Here is an 18,393-nt window from a genome sequence, read left to right as displayed (position 1 = left end):
GTGAGCTTAAATGCTCTCCGGCAATTTATACATTTACTGTGACCGGGAGAAACAATTTACTCCTCAAACTCGTCTAAATCAATAGAAGCTTCATTTGAATCCAAATACAAAGTGCCTCGAGATCGACCGATATGGTTTGATCATGACCGATACCAAATATTTCCGATTTTTCGAGCCGAAGTGCAAAAATTGGCGTCAGAAAATTGAATGATGCAAACACTGAAATTCATTGAAATGTCTAAACCATGTTTATTGAATCACACAAATAAAAATTAAAGCTCCAGACTAGACATGTGCCGATTACCAGTTTCAAGGTATATCGTGGTATGAAAACATCAAGGTTTCAAAACCGCAAACATTTTCTGTCATACTGTCCCTAAGGTATTAGCTATTTTTTTATGTCCCAAAAATGCATGGAGTAATCCCTCGCTTGCAACTGCAAGGCTCAACCCTCACCCACCAGTTGTTGCTCAGTGTCCGTGAGTCAGCTGTGCTACACGATGGCTGGTGGAGGTGAAACTCCTGAACTTTTTCCCACATCCAAGAAAACAAAATCGCTGGAATGGGAATACTTTGGCTACAGAAAAGTTACAGATGGCCGCACTGACATGTAAAACATGTTTGCTGGGGGTGGCTGCCGAGGAGGCAATACCTCCAATATGATAAAGGTTGGCAAACACTGTCATGAATGTTTCCCACCAGCTAAGAGTTAACTCCAGTGTGTTTAGTGTGTCTGGCGGTGGTAAAACGTTTTTTTTATCTCTCTGGCAACTGTCTGTGTTGAGAAAGAGTGTGTGTAGACATGATACGAGTCATACACACGTGCTTTTTATGGAAAATAGTTCAATTATTTTTGTTTTGATGGTAATAAGTTTGAGCTGTGGCTGTGGGTTTACGCTCACATAAAGAACTGCATTTATTGTTATAAATTGTTTATTTGTTTAAACCCAGATACCTTAAAGTAACACACTTTAGAGTTGTAACTGCATTACCGTGACACAGCGAAACCTTAAGGTTATCATACCGTCAGAATATCATATCGGCACATGCCTACTCCAGACGTGCCTGAATTTCCTAGACTCAGAAACATCACTTATAAAGTTGAATAAAAGGTTAAATGAATAGCTCTCTGAAAAATTTCCCAAAGATAATACCATACCACGAAAATAAAAGTTCTCAGGCTCAGCAGAACCTCTTGTAAAATAAAGTTAAATAAAAAGTAGATAATAGCTCCCTGAATTTCACAATGAATAAAATAACCTTTCAACATATATGAAATAATTTAACTTTGTTTTAACTTAAAACAAAAACAAAAAGTGCAAGAGTCCTCAGGCTCAGCATTATCTCTAGTAAATGTAAATGAAAAATTTGCTTCCCTAAACCCCAACACGGGGGTCAGCAACCCGCGGCTCTAGAGCCGCATGCGGCTCTTTAGGTCTACCCTAGGTGTTCCCTGGAGCTTTTCAAAAATGTTTGAAAATGGAAAAAGATGGAGGAGGGAAATATATATTTTGTTTTAATATGGTTTCTGTAGGAGGACAAACATGACACATTCTTCTAATTTAATGATATTGTAAAGAAGTTAAGGTAAACTAGGATGCACTGCAGGGAAAATAAACATTTAATCATGAAGGCTCATTATGTATTTGTAGCCAACTTAGTCATTTCGATAGCAGGCTAATATAGCAATTAGATATATACAGCATGAGTTGCCTTCATTATTAGGATTACACGGGGCTTTTCATTTTTTGCGGCTCCAGACATATTTGTTTTTTGTTTTTGTGGTCGAATATGGCTCTTTCAACATTTTGGGTTGCCGACCCCTGCCCTAACCCATAGACTTCATAATGATATCATCATGAAGTCTATGCATAACCCTTAAAAAGGTGGAACGGCGCAATACAAGTGTAAATCCATTTAACATTACCATTTTAACCAATCAGAGGACGGGGTGAATACTAGTGCAGGAGACAGCAGGCAGGTGAGAGCGGCGCGGCTGCATCTGAGCCAAAGTGACCCGATTTTGATTTTATCTCATATAGCCAATCAGATTTTAAAAAAAAAAAAAAAAAAAAAAAGGCAGATACCAATATACGACAAATTTTCAAATATTGGCACCGATATTCGGTCCAGCCGATAATCGGTCTATCTCTAGCCAAGAATGATTAAAAATATGCATTTGTATAAAATCTAAACAACAGGTAGTTTATGCATGCACGCATGTCTGGTGCAGGTATGGAATGTAAATTATAGGGTTTGCTGTAATTGTTGTTGATGATGAAATGGGGGTGAGTTGGTAGTGCGGGTTGTGTCCGTTCGATCCCGGCTAAAACTGCCCACTGTCGAGGTCTACTTAGGCTAGACGCTCTCGGTGTCATGGGGTGACTCCAGGGTCACGGGGGTGCTGAAGCCTATTCCAGCTGACTATGGACAAACAACCATTCACACTCCCATTTCTACTTATGGGTAATTTGAAGTGTTCAATCAACCTAGCATGCATGTTTTGAAAATCTCAACGGAAAACAGAGTATGCAGTAGGGGAAACCATGCAGGCTCTGGGAGAAGATGCAAACGCAACACGGTAAGTAGATAGATAGCGGGTGGTGGCATCTGACAGCATAGAGTCTATTGTTAAAGAGATTATTTAGATCCATCTGAAGGACGGGAATAACATTGTTGTTTAACAGCATGTACACATTTAACCGTAGACCTTCTGTTCTACATGTATTTGCTCTGTCCTCTTCCTCCTCCTTAAAATATGCTTAATGAAACATCCACTTTTGTGGTAATAACAACAGTATAAGCTTTAAAAAAAAAAAAAAAAAAAAAAAAAAGACAGCTAGCTGTTCTAACGAATTGTCTTCATGTTATTGTCATATATCGCTTAATGTAGACACTAGCCAGTCTTGTTCTTAATCTCTTTGCATTCATTCAAACGATTTTGTCTCTCTGTCTCTTGAGAAAAATTCATTCCGCTGTCTCTCTGGGTGGGTCTGAGCATCTTATGCGATACGGCTAACAAGCTAATGGGGAGCAACGGGGCTATGTTGGCTTCTAGGCCTCTTTCCATTTGGGTTGCCTCGGCTATGGTCAGACGGTGACCCAAATGAAAGCTTGAGTGTTCGGTTTGTCCATTCTAAACACGTTTTACCTGCTTATCTTTTGGGCGAAGGCGCGGCGTTCAGCCATGGCAGTGGCCGCTTGATCTGCTTGAACGAAATTCCCAGTGAGGCAGCCAGCGAATTCCACTCACTCACCCACCACGGCCATCGGGAAAACGAGAGAATGGGAGCTTCCCATTTTACCGTAATAGTTGTAATGGTGTGTAGCGCTCACACACTCGGAATAAGCAGCTTGTCCAAATTTAACTTTCATTTGAAGAAATAAATCCACGATGTATGTATGTATTTCTTTTTAACTTAAAACTGTTTATTCATACGTTTTTTTTTTCGGATTTTTTTTTTTTTTTTTTTTTTTAATTAAAAAATGTCACTTAAAGATATAGAATTTCAAAACAGAAACGGTTCCATATGTATGAACGTCATGTTTATATGTGAATGAGTTCTGAATTTAAAACAGAAAAATAAAGTTGTTTCTAATAAATATGTTTGCATAATAATTTGGCTTGTAGCACTGTTATAGACACTTTATCATTTACTGTGGGTGGTCTTAACGGGCAAAGACAGTAATGCAGTGAGTGTTAAAACTATTTCAGTATTATTATGTTAAAGAGTTAGATTTTTTTTTTTGGTATACTATCTGTATTTTTTTCTTTGGTAATGTATTTACTTTTGTTTGCAAATTCATTCATTTTGCTGAAAATGAAATAAGCAAGAGTTTCACTGGGCTTCAGTCCGTTTTAAGTTTTAGCACCGCCCAGTCGGTCAAACCGTAAATTTAAATCGAACTTTCACAGACAGCCGCTGTATATTGCTTGTCAGAAACATCGCGAGATCAGCTGCCCTGCTCGAGACTACTTCCTCAAAATATAAACAGTAGTGTCTTGCAGTGTTCCGTTCCACTGCTTGCCATCGGATACACAGAAAAGATAGTGTTCATTACCTAGTCGTCAGAATGTGACATTACTTCGAGGAGCTTTGCCCTCAAAAGTAAGGTAATTGCATTCTTAATGTAAGCGTGAGATCTCATGGTGGTTGTTTTTGATCGTTGGTTTGTTTTATTTCTAAACACAGTCAGTACACGGTCTGCCAGTGCTTCTCTCAAGCGTTGGAATGGGTTGCATTCCTGTATGGCCCAAATGGAGACTAAAGGAGGCGGCGAGGTGGAAAAAATGAAAACGAAGTTTTTGTCCATGTGGCACAATGTGAAGTACAGTAAGTTGAATTTGAGGGCGGAACACACGAGCGCGCGCGCGGTCACAGAGCATGTGACAGTCCCTGTCAAAACAGATCAGTGGCACAGATTGTCTCAGAATGCGTTCGCATCCGAACATATTGTTGCTAAGTAGGGCTGTCCCAAACGACTAATTTTCTCCCGATTAGTCAGCCGACTATTTTTACGATTAGTCGACTAATCTAATAATTATTATTTTTTTATTTTTTTTACTAATTTAGCAATGACATTTTTGTTGACGCTTATCAATTCACAAAAAACATATTGGAACACTCAAATTATTTATTAAAGTACAAATAAACACGTAAATAACAATAATAAATCACAAATAAACAATGAGTTCAAATGCTGATAGAATTAACTAGTGTAGCATCCCGATTGAAAAGATGGTCTCTTAAACTGATGGTTTACAACTTTTATTCCATCCTTGATGTAAACACACCGTAAGAGCTACGGTGCACACAAATAAAGCAACACAATTAGAAATTAACAAAAACTTTTCACCTTTTTCCTTTTAAACCTTATTTATATATCAATGAATTGCCTATATGAATTGCCTTTACCTTATTACCTTATCATTGACAATCTCTCCCTTGAGTGCAATGACTGTATATACTGTATATATTTATGACCTTTTAACCTTATATAATTTTCTATACATTAAAATAAACCATAACATGAAATAAACCTTTCAATTAGCATTAAGAACAATACTAATAGCACTTATAGGCCCATTGTCAATGAAACATTATTATTTAGTAAGGCGACAGCACCCTCTGGTGTACAAAAATGAAAAAAAAAAAAAATTTACAAACTGCGTGAAGGCGCTTGAGGTGTTTATTCACGGCCGACGCGCAGCCAAGCTTGGCACTTTGTTTCTTTGAAATAAGTCAATGTTTTGGACACTCTGGTGCGCTTTTTTTTGGCTTTGTGCCGCTTTCCCCGCTTGCAAACAGAGCATCCGACACTCTAACTTTCCACACATATATTTTTTTTAACCCTTCATTAACCGTCGACGGGATGTTGTGCTCGTCGACGGATTTACGTCATCGATGACGTCGACTATGTCGACTAGTCGGGACAGCTCTATTGCTAAGACAACACAAAAAGGTACGGTCTCATTTGCTAAAACGGATTTGCTGTGTAACGATGTTTTATGACTTAAACACATTACATTTTTCTTAAAACTGATAGTAGAAATGAACCGAGTTAACATACATTTTGAGACTGTGCCAAAGCAAAAGATGATGGCTTTTGGACATTAAGATCAACTCAAGACCCCCTATGTCTTCAACATAACTGTGTTTGAAAGATTTGCGTATTTTAGGTTGGGCTCTGAAGTCAAAGACCTCATTCAGCCGAAATTCCACTGTGCTTCTTCTGGGAAAGTGTTACCATTTCAAGGCTGACGGACCTGACGGTATAGTATGTTTCACAGTTTCAGAACTTGTTGTGAGTTTGTTATAACAGTCTTGCATTGCATCCAACAACTGCTAAAGAATGTGCTTTATAACTCGAGTTAAAATGCCCACTTCTAATTTGACATAACACATTATGAAAACTGACTGAAGAACTTGACTTTGCAAAGACTAGGAATTTCCTTAAAGCACATATATATATATGGCGGAAAACACTCAGGTGACTTGAAGTTCCGCTCTGAGACCCGCAATTTGGCCACATTTCAAAATTGTCCAATATGCATGTGTGATACATCATTGGAAAGCTTAACATTTCAGTTTTCTGGGGGAAGAAAATTTTAAATTTTGGACAGGAGGGCATTTCAAAAAAAAAAAAAAAAAAAAAAAAAAAGGAGTTGTCGAGATTTTCTTTTTCATATATTTAAACGTTTTTTTTTTTCTTCAATTTTTCTTTGTTTGGATCGATTATTTATCATCTAACATATCGGGGAAAATGCGACAGTAACAAAAAAATACAATTTAGCGATAGTTATCAGGTAGATATCTGTTACTTTTTTACAGACGCCATTTTTTCATTGTGACGTAACTTGTTTGTTTAAAAGTTTAAAATATGCAAGTGAAGAATTTTTTTAAGTTGTTTTTTTTTTTTTTTTTCGAACAAAATATTAGACATCAATTAATGATTCTAAGCTAAAATTGACAGGCATTTTGAATATTAAACATAATTACTAACCTTGTTTTAATGGCTGGGTTGAAACAAAAACGATTGAGCGACGTCTGTAAACGGGGGTTTCCAGGGTAAAACAGGCAAATTAAAAATAGTTCGGGGGCTTAATGCGCCATGAATCTGCTATGGTAGCATATAGACATATTGTTCTATTAAATGCAACAGTTCATTTGGCTTAAAATACAGCAGTTTATTTTAAAGAGGAGTGCAAGAGCAGAAATTTCTGTTTCAGTCTTGTCTGTGTTTTCTGCCGTATATATATATATATATGTGTGTGTGTGTGTGTGTGTGTGTGTATGTGTGTATATTAGGCCTGTCAAACGATTAAAATTTTTAATCGAGTTAATTACAGCTTAAAAATTAATTAATCATTATTAATCGCAATTCAAACCATCTATAAAATATGCCATATTTTTCTGTAAATTATTGTTGGAATGGAAAGATAGACAAGATATATATATATATATATATATATATATATATATATATATTCAACATGCGGTACATAAGGTCTGTATTTGTTTAATATAACAATAAATTAACAAGATGGCATTAACATTATTAACATTCTGTTAAAGCGATCCATGGATAAAAAGACTTGTAGTTCTTAAAAGATAAATGTTAGTACAAGTTATAGAAATTTTATATTAAAATCCCTCTTTATGTTTTCGTTTTAATAAAATTTGTAAAATTTTCAATCAAAAAATAAACTAGTAGCCCACCATTATTGATGTCAATAATTACTTACACAATGCTCATGGGTGCTGAAGCCTATAAAATCAGTCGCACCGAAGCACCAGCAGAGGGCAGCAAAACTCCACAAAACACAATTAACAAGTGGGCATTTGACTGTACTGTCATTTAAATCTGTCTGAGCGGGGCATGTGCGTTAATTGCGTCAAATATTTTAATGTGATTAATTTAAGAAATTAATTACCGCCCGTTAACGCGATAATTTTGACAGCCCTAACATACATACATATATATATATATATATATCACAATATTATAATAGCTTTAAGAGCTGCATATCAAGAGTAACACATTTAACAATATTGTTAGGTTTGTAAATTGCATTGGTGTACAACTGATGGGAAATAGTGGGTCACTGATTGCATTGCATCATCTGTTCGCATTTTACTGTATTTAGGCAACAATATATCAACAAATTGTTCTTCAAGGTCATGCAGAGTTACATAATTAAATTGCCATTTCTAGAATACACCTCAAATGAGACCCAACTTTGTTCAGTAAAAATTTTGAAAATGTTTCAGAATCCTCCCTGGAAGCTTCAGATAAAGACTGTGTCATGGGAAATATAGAAGATTTCCGCAGGGACTTTGGGTCTCGTGTATGGCTAACGTATAGAGAAGCATTTTCCCCTCTGCCCGGCTCTGGTCTAACATCTGACTGTGGCTGGGGCTGCATGCTGCGGGCTGGACAGATGATGTTGGCTCAAGCACTTGTTCTTCACTTCTTGGGCAGAGGTGGGTGGTTTAAAATAACTGGTTCCTGCTATGGATCCTTAATGTTTTTCACTTGCTGGGTACTGGAAGTAGTGGGAAATCACTTTTCTTCAAAGCGTCAAAAGCAAGTACTGTACAGTACTGTTACTGCATATGCAGAGGCCGGAAGTAATGAGCTACATTTTCTCCATTATATTTACTCAAGTAACTTTTTGGATGAATTCTAATTGTTAGAGTATTCAAATGCAATATCGTTTTTATTGGAGTATCTTCCAAGAGTGAAAGCTTTGTAGTCAGACTAAGTGAGCTTCTGCTCACTAATTGTATTATTACCTGAAGGTGTTTGTTATCAATTATCACCAACACATTTTATTTTGATTTGTCAGTGAGATGTATGTTACATGAGTGTTACACCAATCCAATATAACTACACCAATCCAATATAACTACTGGTGAGTTTAGACGTTTGTATACATTTAAGCCAGTGCTTCTCAATTATTTTCTGTTACGCCCCCCCCAAGGAAGACGTAAATGTTTCGCGCCCCCCCAAACTCTCTGCCGCCACTGTAAACAGTACTATTATAAGTACGCCTCAGCCTAACATTGTGTCCTTTTTTTCTATTAAAGAAAAAAGTAACATAGATCAACTTATAATAAAGTATAACTTTATTAACATTGTTTTGCTTGTAACAGAAAAGACTTAACGCGTATCAATTTGCCTGAAGTAAAAATAAATAAATAAAAAAGTCACATCCAAAGTGTAAAAATACACTCAAGGTACATTTTTGACCATTTGATACTGAAAAATGAAATGTAATAAAATCAGTAAATAATAACAAATTCAAATTGATTAGAAACATTTACTCTTCAAGACAACATGCCAAAAAAAATTGACCGAAAAAAACAAAACTGAATAGAAGGGGGGGAAAAAGTGTCTTTGGACAGAAGGAAAGTTTTTATTTTCGCCGATTCACCACAGTGATCACTGGTTTACTGATATAACACTGACAAAGCGGGACGATTGTGACAATTGGGAATATTCGGCACGTTTTCGCTGAAAAACAATCAAGCGGCTTATCAATGAGATTGAGGTCTAATGTCTTTAAGTGGCGTCTTAACTGATTTGGCTTCAGACTCTCCGCTATAATCATTTTTAGACTCAGCAAACAGTGGTCTTTCCTCATTTCCCACTATATTAAAAGTCAAAGCCAAAAGGCAAACGGCCCAAAAAAAGCGCATTCTCGGCGGCCGAGGGAGAACCGTAGGTGAGGGCGGTGGTCGTGACGATCCCAAGCCGAAAACGGCACTTCTCGGCCGGACACGTGAGAACCGGAGAAGACAGTGGGTCACAGCGTGAGTCCAGCTCTACATGAGTCTCTTCCGTGTGCTCTTGCTTACCTTCAAAAATACTGCACGCACTTTGAAAATGAGAGCGCCACTGCCACCCACGGAGTGGATGTGCAAGTACACTTTATTCTAGTACGGCCAAAGGAAAAAAAAAAAAAAAAAAGCATGTTCCCCGAGGTCACTTGCGCCACCCCTGGCATCGCTCTGCGCCCCCCTGGGGGGGCGCGCCCCACCATTTGAGAAGTACTGATTTAAGCAATCAAATGTAGGTGGGCACTGGGCAGTCACATAACCTTGCATCGTCTCTGAGGCCCCACACAAAAATTTCTAATTGACTCATTTACATAAAAGATGTCAGAAACTATAATTAGGTTATAGATGAGCTTCAACTCACTCGCCACCTCAGTGAGGATGTATAAAATCATAAGGTAAACATTAGCACAATAATTCAAATTGCATTTGTGCCAGGGAAGACAACAGAAAGTATGTAAAGGATCAAAGATAAAAGGATAAGATGTTCCGAAGATGAATGAATGAATATAAGTTGGCTGAAATCAAATTGTTTTTTGAATACTGAAACAGCATTGTTGATAAATGTGGGGGAATCAATGCATCCATTCTTCCATTATCTGTGCCCCTTATCCTTCAGTTATATAGATGCTGCATCTGGTGATGCTGTTGTGCTGTTTCGTGTGTATAAACATTAAAGTTTACTTTAAGAAAGAAAATTTAAAACAATTCATTTTGGTTGAATTTGCCGTAGTTTGTGTTATAGAAGGAAAATGATTTCAAATTATATTATATATTTCCCCCCCCAGAAAGAAAATTCAGTCTAAATGTGAATGCATGAAATTTCACTGTACTTGAATCAAGATAGTCTTATTTCATATTTTGTTGTCTACAAAGTATTTGACATTCAGGCACTTAAGAAATAATGCAAGTGCTTCAATATTTTTCCCCAACCAAAAGACTCAGTCTGCCGTTGTTTTTACAAGCCAAGGACTATATTTTTCAGTTTTATTTTAGTAGAACACTAACATTCTAAAGTATCAGTTCCCTAATCAAGAACAATTTAGCTCCTCCGCCCACCTTTGAATATTTTTCAGCTACGCATATTAAGTATGCCTTTAATGTGGACCATATTGATATTGTCTACTGTTATGAAAATTTACTGGATAATTATGAGCAATTTTTTCACCCTGATAAAAATATTAATTGCAAATATAAGCTTTCCATATGTCTGGGTACTGGTATTACCTTAATCGAAGCCTCCCTGTGAGAAGTTGCAGGGTAAGCAGTAATGGATGGATTGATGGATCTGAAACACTATTTTTCTTCAAGTTTTCTTACCTAGAATCAGAAAGCCCTCCATTCGGTATTTGAATGAATTCTTTACCACTCTGTCTGATCTATTGACTCTGAAGTGTCCTCGACTTTATGAGTCCTCGTGATGAGATGGAATGCCATTTTAATGCGGTCATTTATAAAACAATATTTAAAACGGGCTCTCTTGTCAATTGTAAAATATGCTATCAATGAAATATTTCTCAATAAAATGGCTAATGGCCATTTAAAGATATTTATTGATCAATTTCACTTTGATTCTAGTTGGATCAAGGTCATATTGTTAATGTTTTAAATTTGATTCTTCCATTTTATTGCAAGGGACAGTTCCATTTTCTCCACTTTCATCTCCCAACCTGTTTGTAAGAAGAAGATGCAATTAAAGTGAAACACTGTGTCATTCAGATGTATAATTAGATAACTTTGGTTCTTTGGAGTGCTCAAGATTCGAATCAAGTGCAGAAGGGCTATATTTTTAATGGTGATGTAAAATATAAAACTTTCAGGTCATGCTCAGGAAGCACTTAAAAAGACCTGTTCAAATTATTACTCATTACTTTCAATGATGAATATGTACCGTAATATAGCAAACGGAAGGACGAAAGACCTTGAGTTTTATGTGTATTTTATGCATTTTCCATTTTTAAGCTAGTTGCTACATCACTCACAACCAAAGTACACCAGGACATAAGTCTACACATAAACAAAATAATATAATTAATGGCAATGTAAAACAACATTTGTGGAAAATAATTATGGCATTTGCCTTTGTCAGGTCATCTTGCAAAGGAATAATGACGTTTATTTCTATCGTCATTTTCATTTAAGATTGGACATGGCCAGAGGCACTACAACTCCAGTGTTTAGACGCCGAGACATGGACCACCACTGCAGCCAAGCACCTATTTGAATCCTTGGAGACCTCTTTACAGAGTACCATCAACAGGCCCGCCAATCCTGAACCCTCTGCCATACCTCAGGCTCAAGCTCCTGTGTCAGCAGAGGAAGCGGATTCCCACTTAAAAGAAATGTACCATCGGACACTTGTTTCATGGTTTGGGGACAACCCTTCTGCTCAGTTGGGTCTGCACAGACTAGTGCATTTAGGCCTGACATTGGGGAAACAGGCAGGGGACTGGTATGGACCTGCTGCTGTAGCTAACATTCTCAAGTAAGTACTAGTAACAGAGAGTTGAAGAGGGGAAAATGTCATTTTAGTTAAAGTCACACATTTTTTTTTTTTTTTTAGTAAGAGCACGATGAATAATTAGGACAAATTTACCCATTTTTAAAAAGCTAATTTCTAAGAAGTTTGAGATACCTCATGGTTTAAATGTTCAGCCGTCAATAAATGGCAACACGTGTACATATCCACTCTGAAGACCAACTGCTAAGATAACAGCTAACTGTTACATTTCACATCTAAACTTTAGACATTGCTCACCCTCTCCAGCTCTCTCTGTCTCCCTTCCTTTTGCAGGAAGGCAATGGATGAAGTGAAGGACCCTGCCTTAGCCAGTATTACTTCTTATATCTCCCAAGATTGTACAGGTATGAAAAATGTCATTTGATAAAATTCACTTAGCAAGATGTCAGAATTGGTGCTACTTTTTAATCATATCAACAGTACTTTCCTTTAGAGACTGGGGATCTGCTAAGCTTGGTAAAAATCTAATTGTGCTTGTTAAAAAAAGAAAACCAAAGTAACCCAAAGTTGCGCAAAACAGAATAGAAAAAGAACACTTCTTTAATTCAACTACTCTACTACATAAGAAATCATGACTTGTAAAAACAGTAATGCCTAGTTAGGTATCGTTAGTGACATATTCATTTTACAGTGTTTTTAAGTGTTGCTATAGTTTGCATTAAAGTATTGCATTATTTTATACCGTGGTCTTCTCCTCCCCTATTGCATTGACTCTCTATACTGCAGGTGAATTCTAATTTTTTAATCACACGTTAATACAAGGGTCTCAAATTTCCATTTCCCAACATAGATCTCCCTTGCCAACTTAAATTTTTAATCCCTCATTGAGTTGTGTGGAAGTACTTTGTAATACCTAGTATTCATTTCATCGGCCTCACAGTGAGCACAACCGTTACTGTTCTCCTTCTGTTATGTAGAGGAAAAGAAACGTGCTGACGTTTAAAGGGAATGTAAAGAAGCCTGTTTATTGGTGCAAAAGAGTCATCGGTTTTAATTTGATTTTGATTTGATTTTTATTTTGAGCAATAACAACAAAAAACAACAAGTATGGGGGGAAAAAATGAAAACAGTAATGATGATTGTAACAGAAATAATAACGATACATACACATGTAGCTCAAAAAGGAGTGGGAAGACGCCGAGTTTTCACCTAAATAAGCAATGCATCCCCCTTTGCAAAGGTTATATTTGCACATGTCCTTGATAATGTATTACCAAAAGTTGTCTTAAAAAAGAGGTGCCTAACCAATTCTACAAAGGCAGTGAATGGAGGCTTTTATTCCAACCGATCGTCAGTACAGACAGTTTAACCAATAAAGGTTGTGCTAAAACAAGCAGCACCTGAACAATAACTGATTACCCTTGTAAAACACCAGATTGGTGAAAACATTTTGTCTTGTTTTGTTGGAATGAAATCCAGCATCCACTGCGGCCCTAGGTGGAATAGTTTGAAGACCCCTGGTTTAACCAATAAGGTTTTTCCTGAAGCAACACTTGCATGCAATCAACTAATTATACTGCAAGACGTCAGATTGGTAAAAAGTGATCCTCTTGATCGGTTGGAATGAAATCCCACTGCAGCCCTTTGCGGAAGTGGTTAGGCACCTCCTATGTGAACCATACTTTTGTTTCCTGCAGCCTATAGCCTTGTTCTAGATTTAGACTGCGTTATGAAAATGTGTGACCAACATCACAGTTATAATTTAGAAGTATAAAAGAAAGATATGAACAACTGGAAAAAACATTCCAATGTTAGTACTACTACTTCTGTCCAGTGTATAGCGCTGATGTGATAGACAGCCACAGGGCACTCAAAGCTGGGCAGCCCTCAGCTGGAACATCGGATGGCCTGCCCCCTCCACAAAAGAACCAATCAGTGTCTCCGTTCACCGTGCCAGACAGTCAAGCTGTTATCATTCTCATTCCTGTGCGACTGGGAGGGGAAAAGACCAACCCTGAGTACTTTAATCTTGCAAAGGTGAGATATACAGTACTGTTCACCCATTTACTGTACATACTGACAGACACGTAAATATAATTTATAGTACTTTTATTGTCAATTAAATCATATGAAAAGAGCACAAAACAATTGCATCACCTGTTTTTTTGTTTTTGTTTGTTTGTTTAATAGAGAATACTAAGTCTGGAATACTGTATTGGCATCATTGGAGGGAAGCCGAAGCAGGCCTGCTATTTTGTAGGATTTCAAGGTGAGCCTTTTCGCAGTTTTAAAAGAAAAAAAGACTGAGATAGGGTGAAGATGGTAAGAAGAGTAGGTTATTTTGCATAATGTACCTTTTCTTATAAGCGAAAGTAAAGAAAGATAATATATTCCTGTTTGTACATGAAAACGCTGAGAGGAAGTAAGTGAAGCAGGGCTTCCTTTATTCACTCTGACTCATCAAAGTCTCAGTCATTTATCACAAGTAAACCTCCCAAGTTGTGAGAAGTAATTGATTTCCATAGGAGGCATGCATTAAATTTCTTTCAGGCTTTAAAGTGAGCCACTCTTCATCACCTTCAGGAGCTAGGAGGAACCTTCAGTTGTACATCTTGGCAGTCAATATTTAGGCATTTACATTTTATCATTGTGATATGCAGTGTTGAATGACATCTAAATGACAAGCAATACATTCTGTCTGCCAACGAACAGCGCGCCTCTGCATTCATCATACGCAAATGGTCGCATATAATTGCATGTTTGTAAAAATAATCCTCACGCCCAGCAGACTCCCATACATGCAGAAAATTAAATGGAAACTTTTTTCTGCGGGTGTTAAGAATGTGCTTGTAGAAACGCATCTGATTATGTAGAATTTAATCCCCCTGTGGTAGATATTAAAAAGGAGTAACTTTGTGGGAGGCATATTTGATGCAACACTACAGTATTCAGGTGACTTTGAGCAACCCTACACAGAAATTGGTGGGAGGCACATTTTTGTAATGAGCCAATGTTTTTAAATAACTTGTCTTATGTTTTGTCCTTGCAGATGACAGCTTGATTTACATGGACCCTCATTACTGTCAGTCTTTTGTGGATGTCAGCACCAGCGATTTCCCTCTCCAGGTAATAGGAAACTACACAATGGAGCTGACAAGAAGCCGAGTAATGGGAATGTAATCATTCCTGTTAGTACTTAATGGTATGAATCTTAAAACAGCCCATCAGTCAATTGCATGGAGCCGTCTGCTACTTTACACCTACTAGTCACATGATTAGGTACACTTGTCCAATTGAATAAGATTTAAGTGCAAAATTTGTCATTCAACTAGGTTGTATTTACTGATTTGGTTAGGTTATTCAGCTACATGTCAGAGGCAAAATTCCACCTCACTGGTAGTAGTACTACACTACTGTACAATTGTTAATTATATATGTATCACCTTTTTATATTTTATTTATTATTACAATTATTTTACGACCTCTGGACCCAAAATTACACCTGTCCTGACGTGTTTTCAATGTACTTAAATCGGTAGTTTCCCTCCCTGCTTGCGTGGGGTTTTCTCCAGGTAGTCCGGCTTTCTTTCAGCTTCTTCTAAAGACATGCACTTATGTTCATTGAAGACTAAATTCCTCATAGCTGTAAATATTAGTGTGGTTGTTTGTCTCCATGTGCCTCACTATAAACTTGTAACCACGTCTCAGCCTATGTCAGCTGGGATAGGTTTCATTTCACCCATGGACACAAGGGGGGAGGTGCTAGAGAAAATGGGTGCTGTATGAGAGATGTAAATTATCAAGAACCCTGTTAAATTAAACCCAATTTATTTTTCAAGGTAAAAATTTATATGAACCTTTGTCTCATCACTATAATAGAGAATTGTGTGTGTGGGGGAGTGTGTATAGGATCTTATTAGTTTCTACTAGGGCTGTCAAACGATTAAAATTTTTAATCGAGTTAATGACAACTTAAAAATTAATCGTAATTAATCGCAAATCAAACCATCCATAAAATATGCTATTTTTTTCTGTAAATTATTGTTGGAATGAAAAGATAAGACACAAGCGATATATACATCCAACATACTGTACATAAATACTGTATTTGTTTATTATAACAATAAATCAACAAGATAGCTTTAACATTATTACCATTCTGTTAAAGCGATCCATGGATAGGAAGACTTGTAGTCCTTAAAAGATAAATGTTAGTACAAGTTATTGAAATTTTATATTAAAACCCCTCTTAATGTTTTTGTTTTAATACAATTTTTAATATTTTCAATCAAAAAATAAACCAGTAGCTCGCCATTGTTGATGTCAATAATTACCCAATGCTCATGGTGCTGAAACCCATAAAATCAGTCGCACCTAAGCACCAGCAGAGGGTGACAAAACACCAAAAACACAAGTAACAAGTGGACATGACAATGTGCTGTCATTTTAATCTGTTTGAGCCGGGAATGTGCGTTAAATGCGTCAAATATTTTAACGTGATTAATGAAAAAAATTAATTACCGCCCGTTAAAGCAATAATTTTGACAGCCCTAGTTTATACAGTAAAATTTTACTCAGTACTGTACATGCTACTCACATACTGTTTGTTATTCAAACACACTGACAGACCAAATGCATCTTACATGAGAACTATATTGATATACAAACTTTGTTTCATGCGTTTTTACGAAACATGAAATGTGACAACGCAGCATTGTTGTGCTGTGAATGTGTTGACATCATGACAGCAGATGAATAGAATTTCATCACACATTTACTTGGTCCTAGAGCTTGAGGAACACTTGAAAGATGTACCTTGTCTGCTTTTGTCTAGTCCTATCATTGTCCCTCACCTAAGAAGATGCCTTTCACTAAGATGGATCCAAGCTGCACGATAGGATTTTACTCCAGAAGTATCCAAGACTATGAGAAAATCAGTGAAGAGCTGTCTCAGGTGAGAATTCGTTAAAACAGTTGAGAATTATTATGAGGAGTGAATTAATTTGTCAAAATGTCATACCTAAATGTTAATTATGGTTTCCCAGTCACTATGTCATCCACAAGTTAGCCGCTAGATGTCAGCATCCTGCCATTTATCTTATTTTTGTTCCCACCACAGTCAAGACTAAACTAGAGAGTTTCAGAACAGTTCTCTAACAATTTGATTATATGAGGCTCACCTTAGTGTAAGAAAAAAAGTCTCCAAGTTAGAGTAAATAATCGTCAGAATCATTCAAATTAAATACAACCTAAAACAACATTACAGAGGAGAGAGACGGAGGAACAAAAAAATCAAATTTGAAGAGAAATGTGCAGTTACATGAACGCCTTAGAAACATTGACCTGTTGTGATTTTAGGTGCTGCAGCCATCGGCAAATGACAAATACCCTGCATTCACTATTGTGCAAGGTCATGGCAGAGATTATGACTTGTCAGCCAGCCTGACCCCAGAAAAGAGAGAATGGGCCTTCATCCGTGACCCTAAAAGGACAATCACCACTGCTGGGGACTTTGTGCTACTTTGACAGAACAGTTTATATCTGCAAACATGGACCTTGCCTGAAAACCTTGTGTCTGACCCAGATGTGACATTGAACGTTTTAAAACTGAACTGTCTCTGGAAACAGACTTTGAAATGATTAGTGAATATTTGGTTCACCTCAGTGTGAGCTGGCTAAAATATTTTGGTTTATCAAAGGACGTGTGATGCTGAGCTAAATTACCTGACCTATTTTTATAGTAAACAGAAAACAAAACATGCAATAGGTGAGGTGCACAGGTTGTATACCGTAAGTTATTTTTCCCTGTCTTCTATTTTTGTTCTATGGTCTGATGACTAGTTCCTTTATAATGGTAACCACTTGTAAAATAAATGAGTTTCTCTATAATTCAGTCTCCGTAATATCTATAGGACTTGTTTGGCATGATTTCTATTGCACTAAAAGGAATACAATAATAAAGAACCAAAGAACATTTCCAAGCCCAAACACTAAAAAAAGAAAAAAAATAATAATCTAATGGATTTCATATTTTACACCATAGAAAATGATATGCCATCCTGGAAGGGTAATCATTTCATTTATTAACCACCGTGTCGCACTAGAGCTTTCTAATTTGTATTGCATTTGCATGTTTTATATTTGAAATAAATGTAGTATGACTAATTTAGTCGGTTTAATAAATATTTTTGAATTGCATTGACAGTGTATTTGATTTTTTACTGTTAATGTCTGCGCTACACCTCACCAATCATTGTCATTTTAGAAAAGTGCAATTCTGAAGCTGAAAAATGTAAAAATATATACTGCAGCTGAAGTTAAGAGCAGATAATGACACATTTGCATCATGTTTAGGGATGTCACAATATTCAAAACATTGTGATATCAAGATATTGAAAGTGTCTACATCTTTCCTTGGTATAAAATAGGCCATTGTTGCCTAAAATGAAGTTTTGAACAAGCTGTAGCATAAGCAACAATAGCGCCATGCTGAAGCATAATTGGATTTTTGGAGCTAAAGCTACAGTGTACGTGAATGCACTGAATGATAAGCACGCAGTAATATTTGGTTTGAAGATGTGTTTTTCACAA

The 18,393-nt window shown here is 36.7% G+C and overlaps 2 protein-coding genes across 24 annotated transcripts in view; one reads left to right on the top strand and one right to left on the bottom strand.

Annotated features, from left to right (window-relative positions):
• Window positions 1-3,317, bottom strand: part of dock7 (dedicator of cytokinesis 7) — a 79,650-nt gene extending 76,333 nt beyond the window's left edge. For all 19 annotated transcript variants that reach the window (XM_057841194.1, XM_057841199.1, XM_057841195.1 and 16 more), the window contains exon 1: window positions 3,152-3,317. In XM_057841194.1, coding sequence (XP_057697177.1) covers window positions 3,152-3,189 — 38 coding nt within the window. In that variant the 5' untranslated portion in view covers window positions 3,190-3,317. The remainder of the gene's footprint in view (window positions 1-3,151) is intronic.
• A 648-nt stretch (window positions 3,318-3,965) lies between these two features.
• Window positions 3,966-18,000, top strand: atg4c (autophagy related 4C, cysteine peptidase). 5 transcript variants are annotated; one of them, XM_057842169.1, is made up of 12 exons: window positions 3,966-4,114; window positions 4,194-4,465; window positions 5,451-5,463; window positions 5,666-5,773; window positions 7,773-7,985; window positions 11,484-11,826; window positions 12,136-12,206; window positions 13,637-13,839; window positions 13,993-14,071; window positions 14,852-14,928; window positions 16,637-16,756; window positions 17,161-18,000. In XM_057842169.1, exons 2-12 carry the CDS (start codon window positions 4,250-4,252, stop codon window positions 17,326-17,328), a joined length of 1,611 nt encoding a protein of 536 aa, XP_057698152.1. In that variant the 5' UTR covers window positions 3,966-4,114; window positions 4,194-4,249; the 3' UTR covers window positions 17,329-18,000. The 5 variants fall into 5 exon arrangements, with proteins under 5 accessions (XP_057698152.1, XP_057698151.1, XP_057698154.1 ...); XM_057842168.1 differs by having other exon boundaries at window positions 3,973-4,109; XM_057842171.1 differs by lacking the exon at window positions 5,451-5,463 and having other exon boundaries at window positions 3,974-4,109; window positions 4,194-4,334; window positions 5,681-5,773.
• Window positions 18,001-18,393: the final 393 nt, after the last annotated feature.

Source organism: Corythoichthys intestinalis, chromosome 7 (genome assembly GCF_030265065.1).
Source record: "Corythoichthys intestinalis isolate RoL2023-P3 chromosome 7, ASM3026506v1, whole genome shotgun sequence".
Classification (NCBI taxonomy): Eukaryota; Metazoa; Chordata; class Actinopteri; order Syngnathiformes; family Syngnathidae; genus Corythoichthys; species Corythoichthys intestinalis.
Note: the sequence above shows the minus strand (reverse complement) of the source record. Positions and strands in the feature narration are given on the sequence as shown.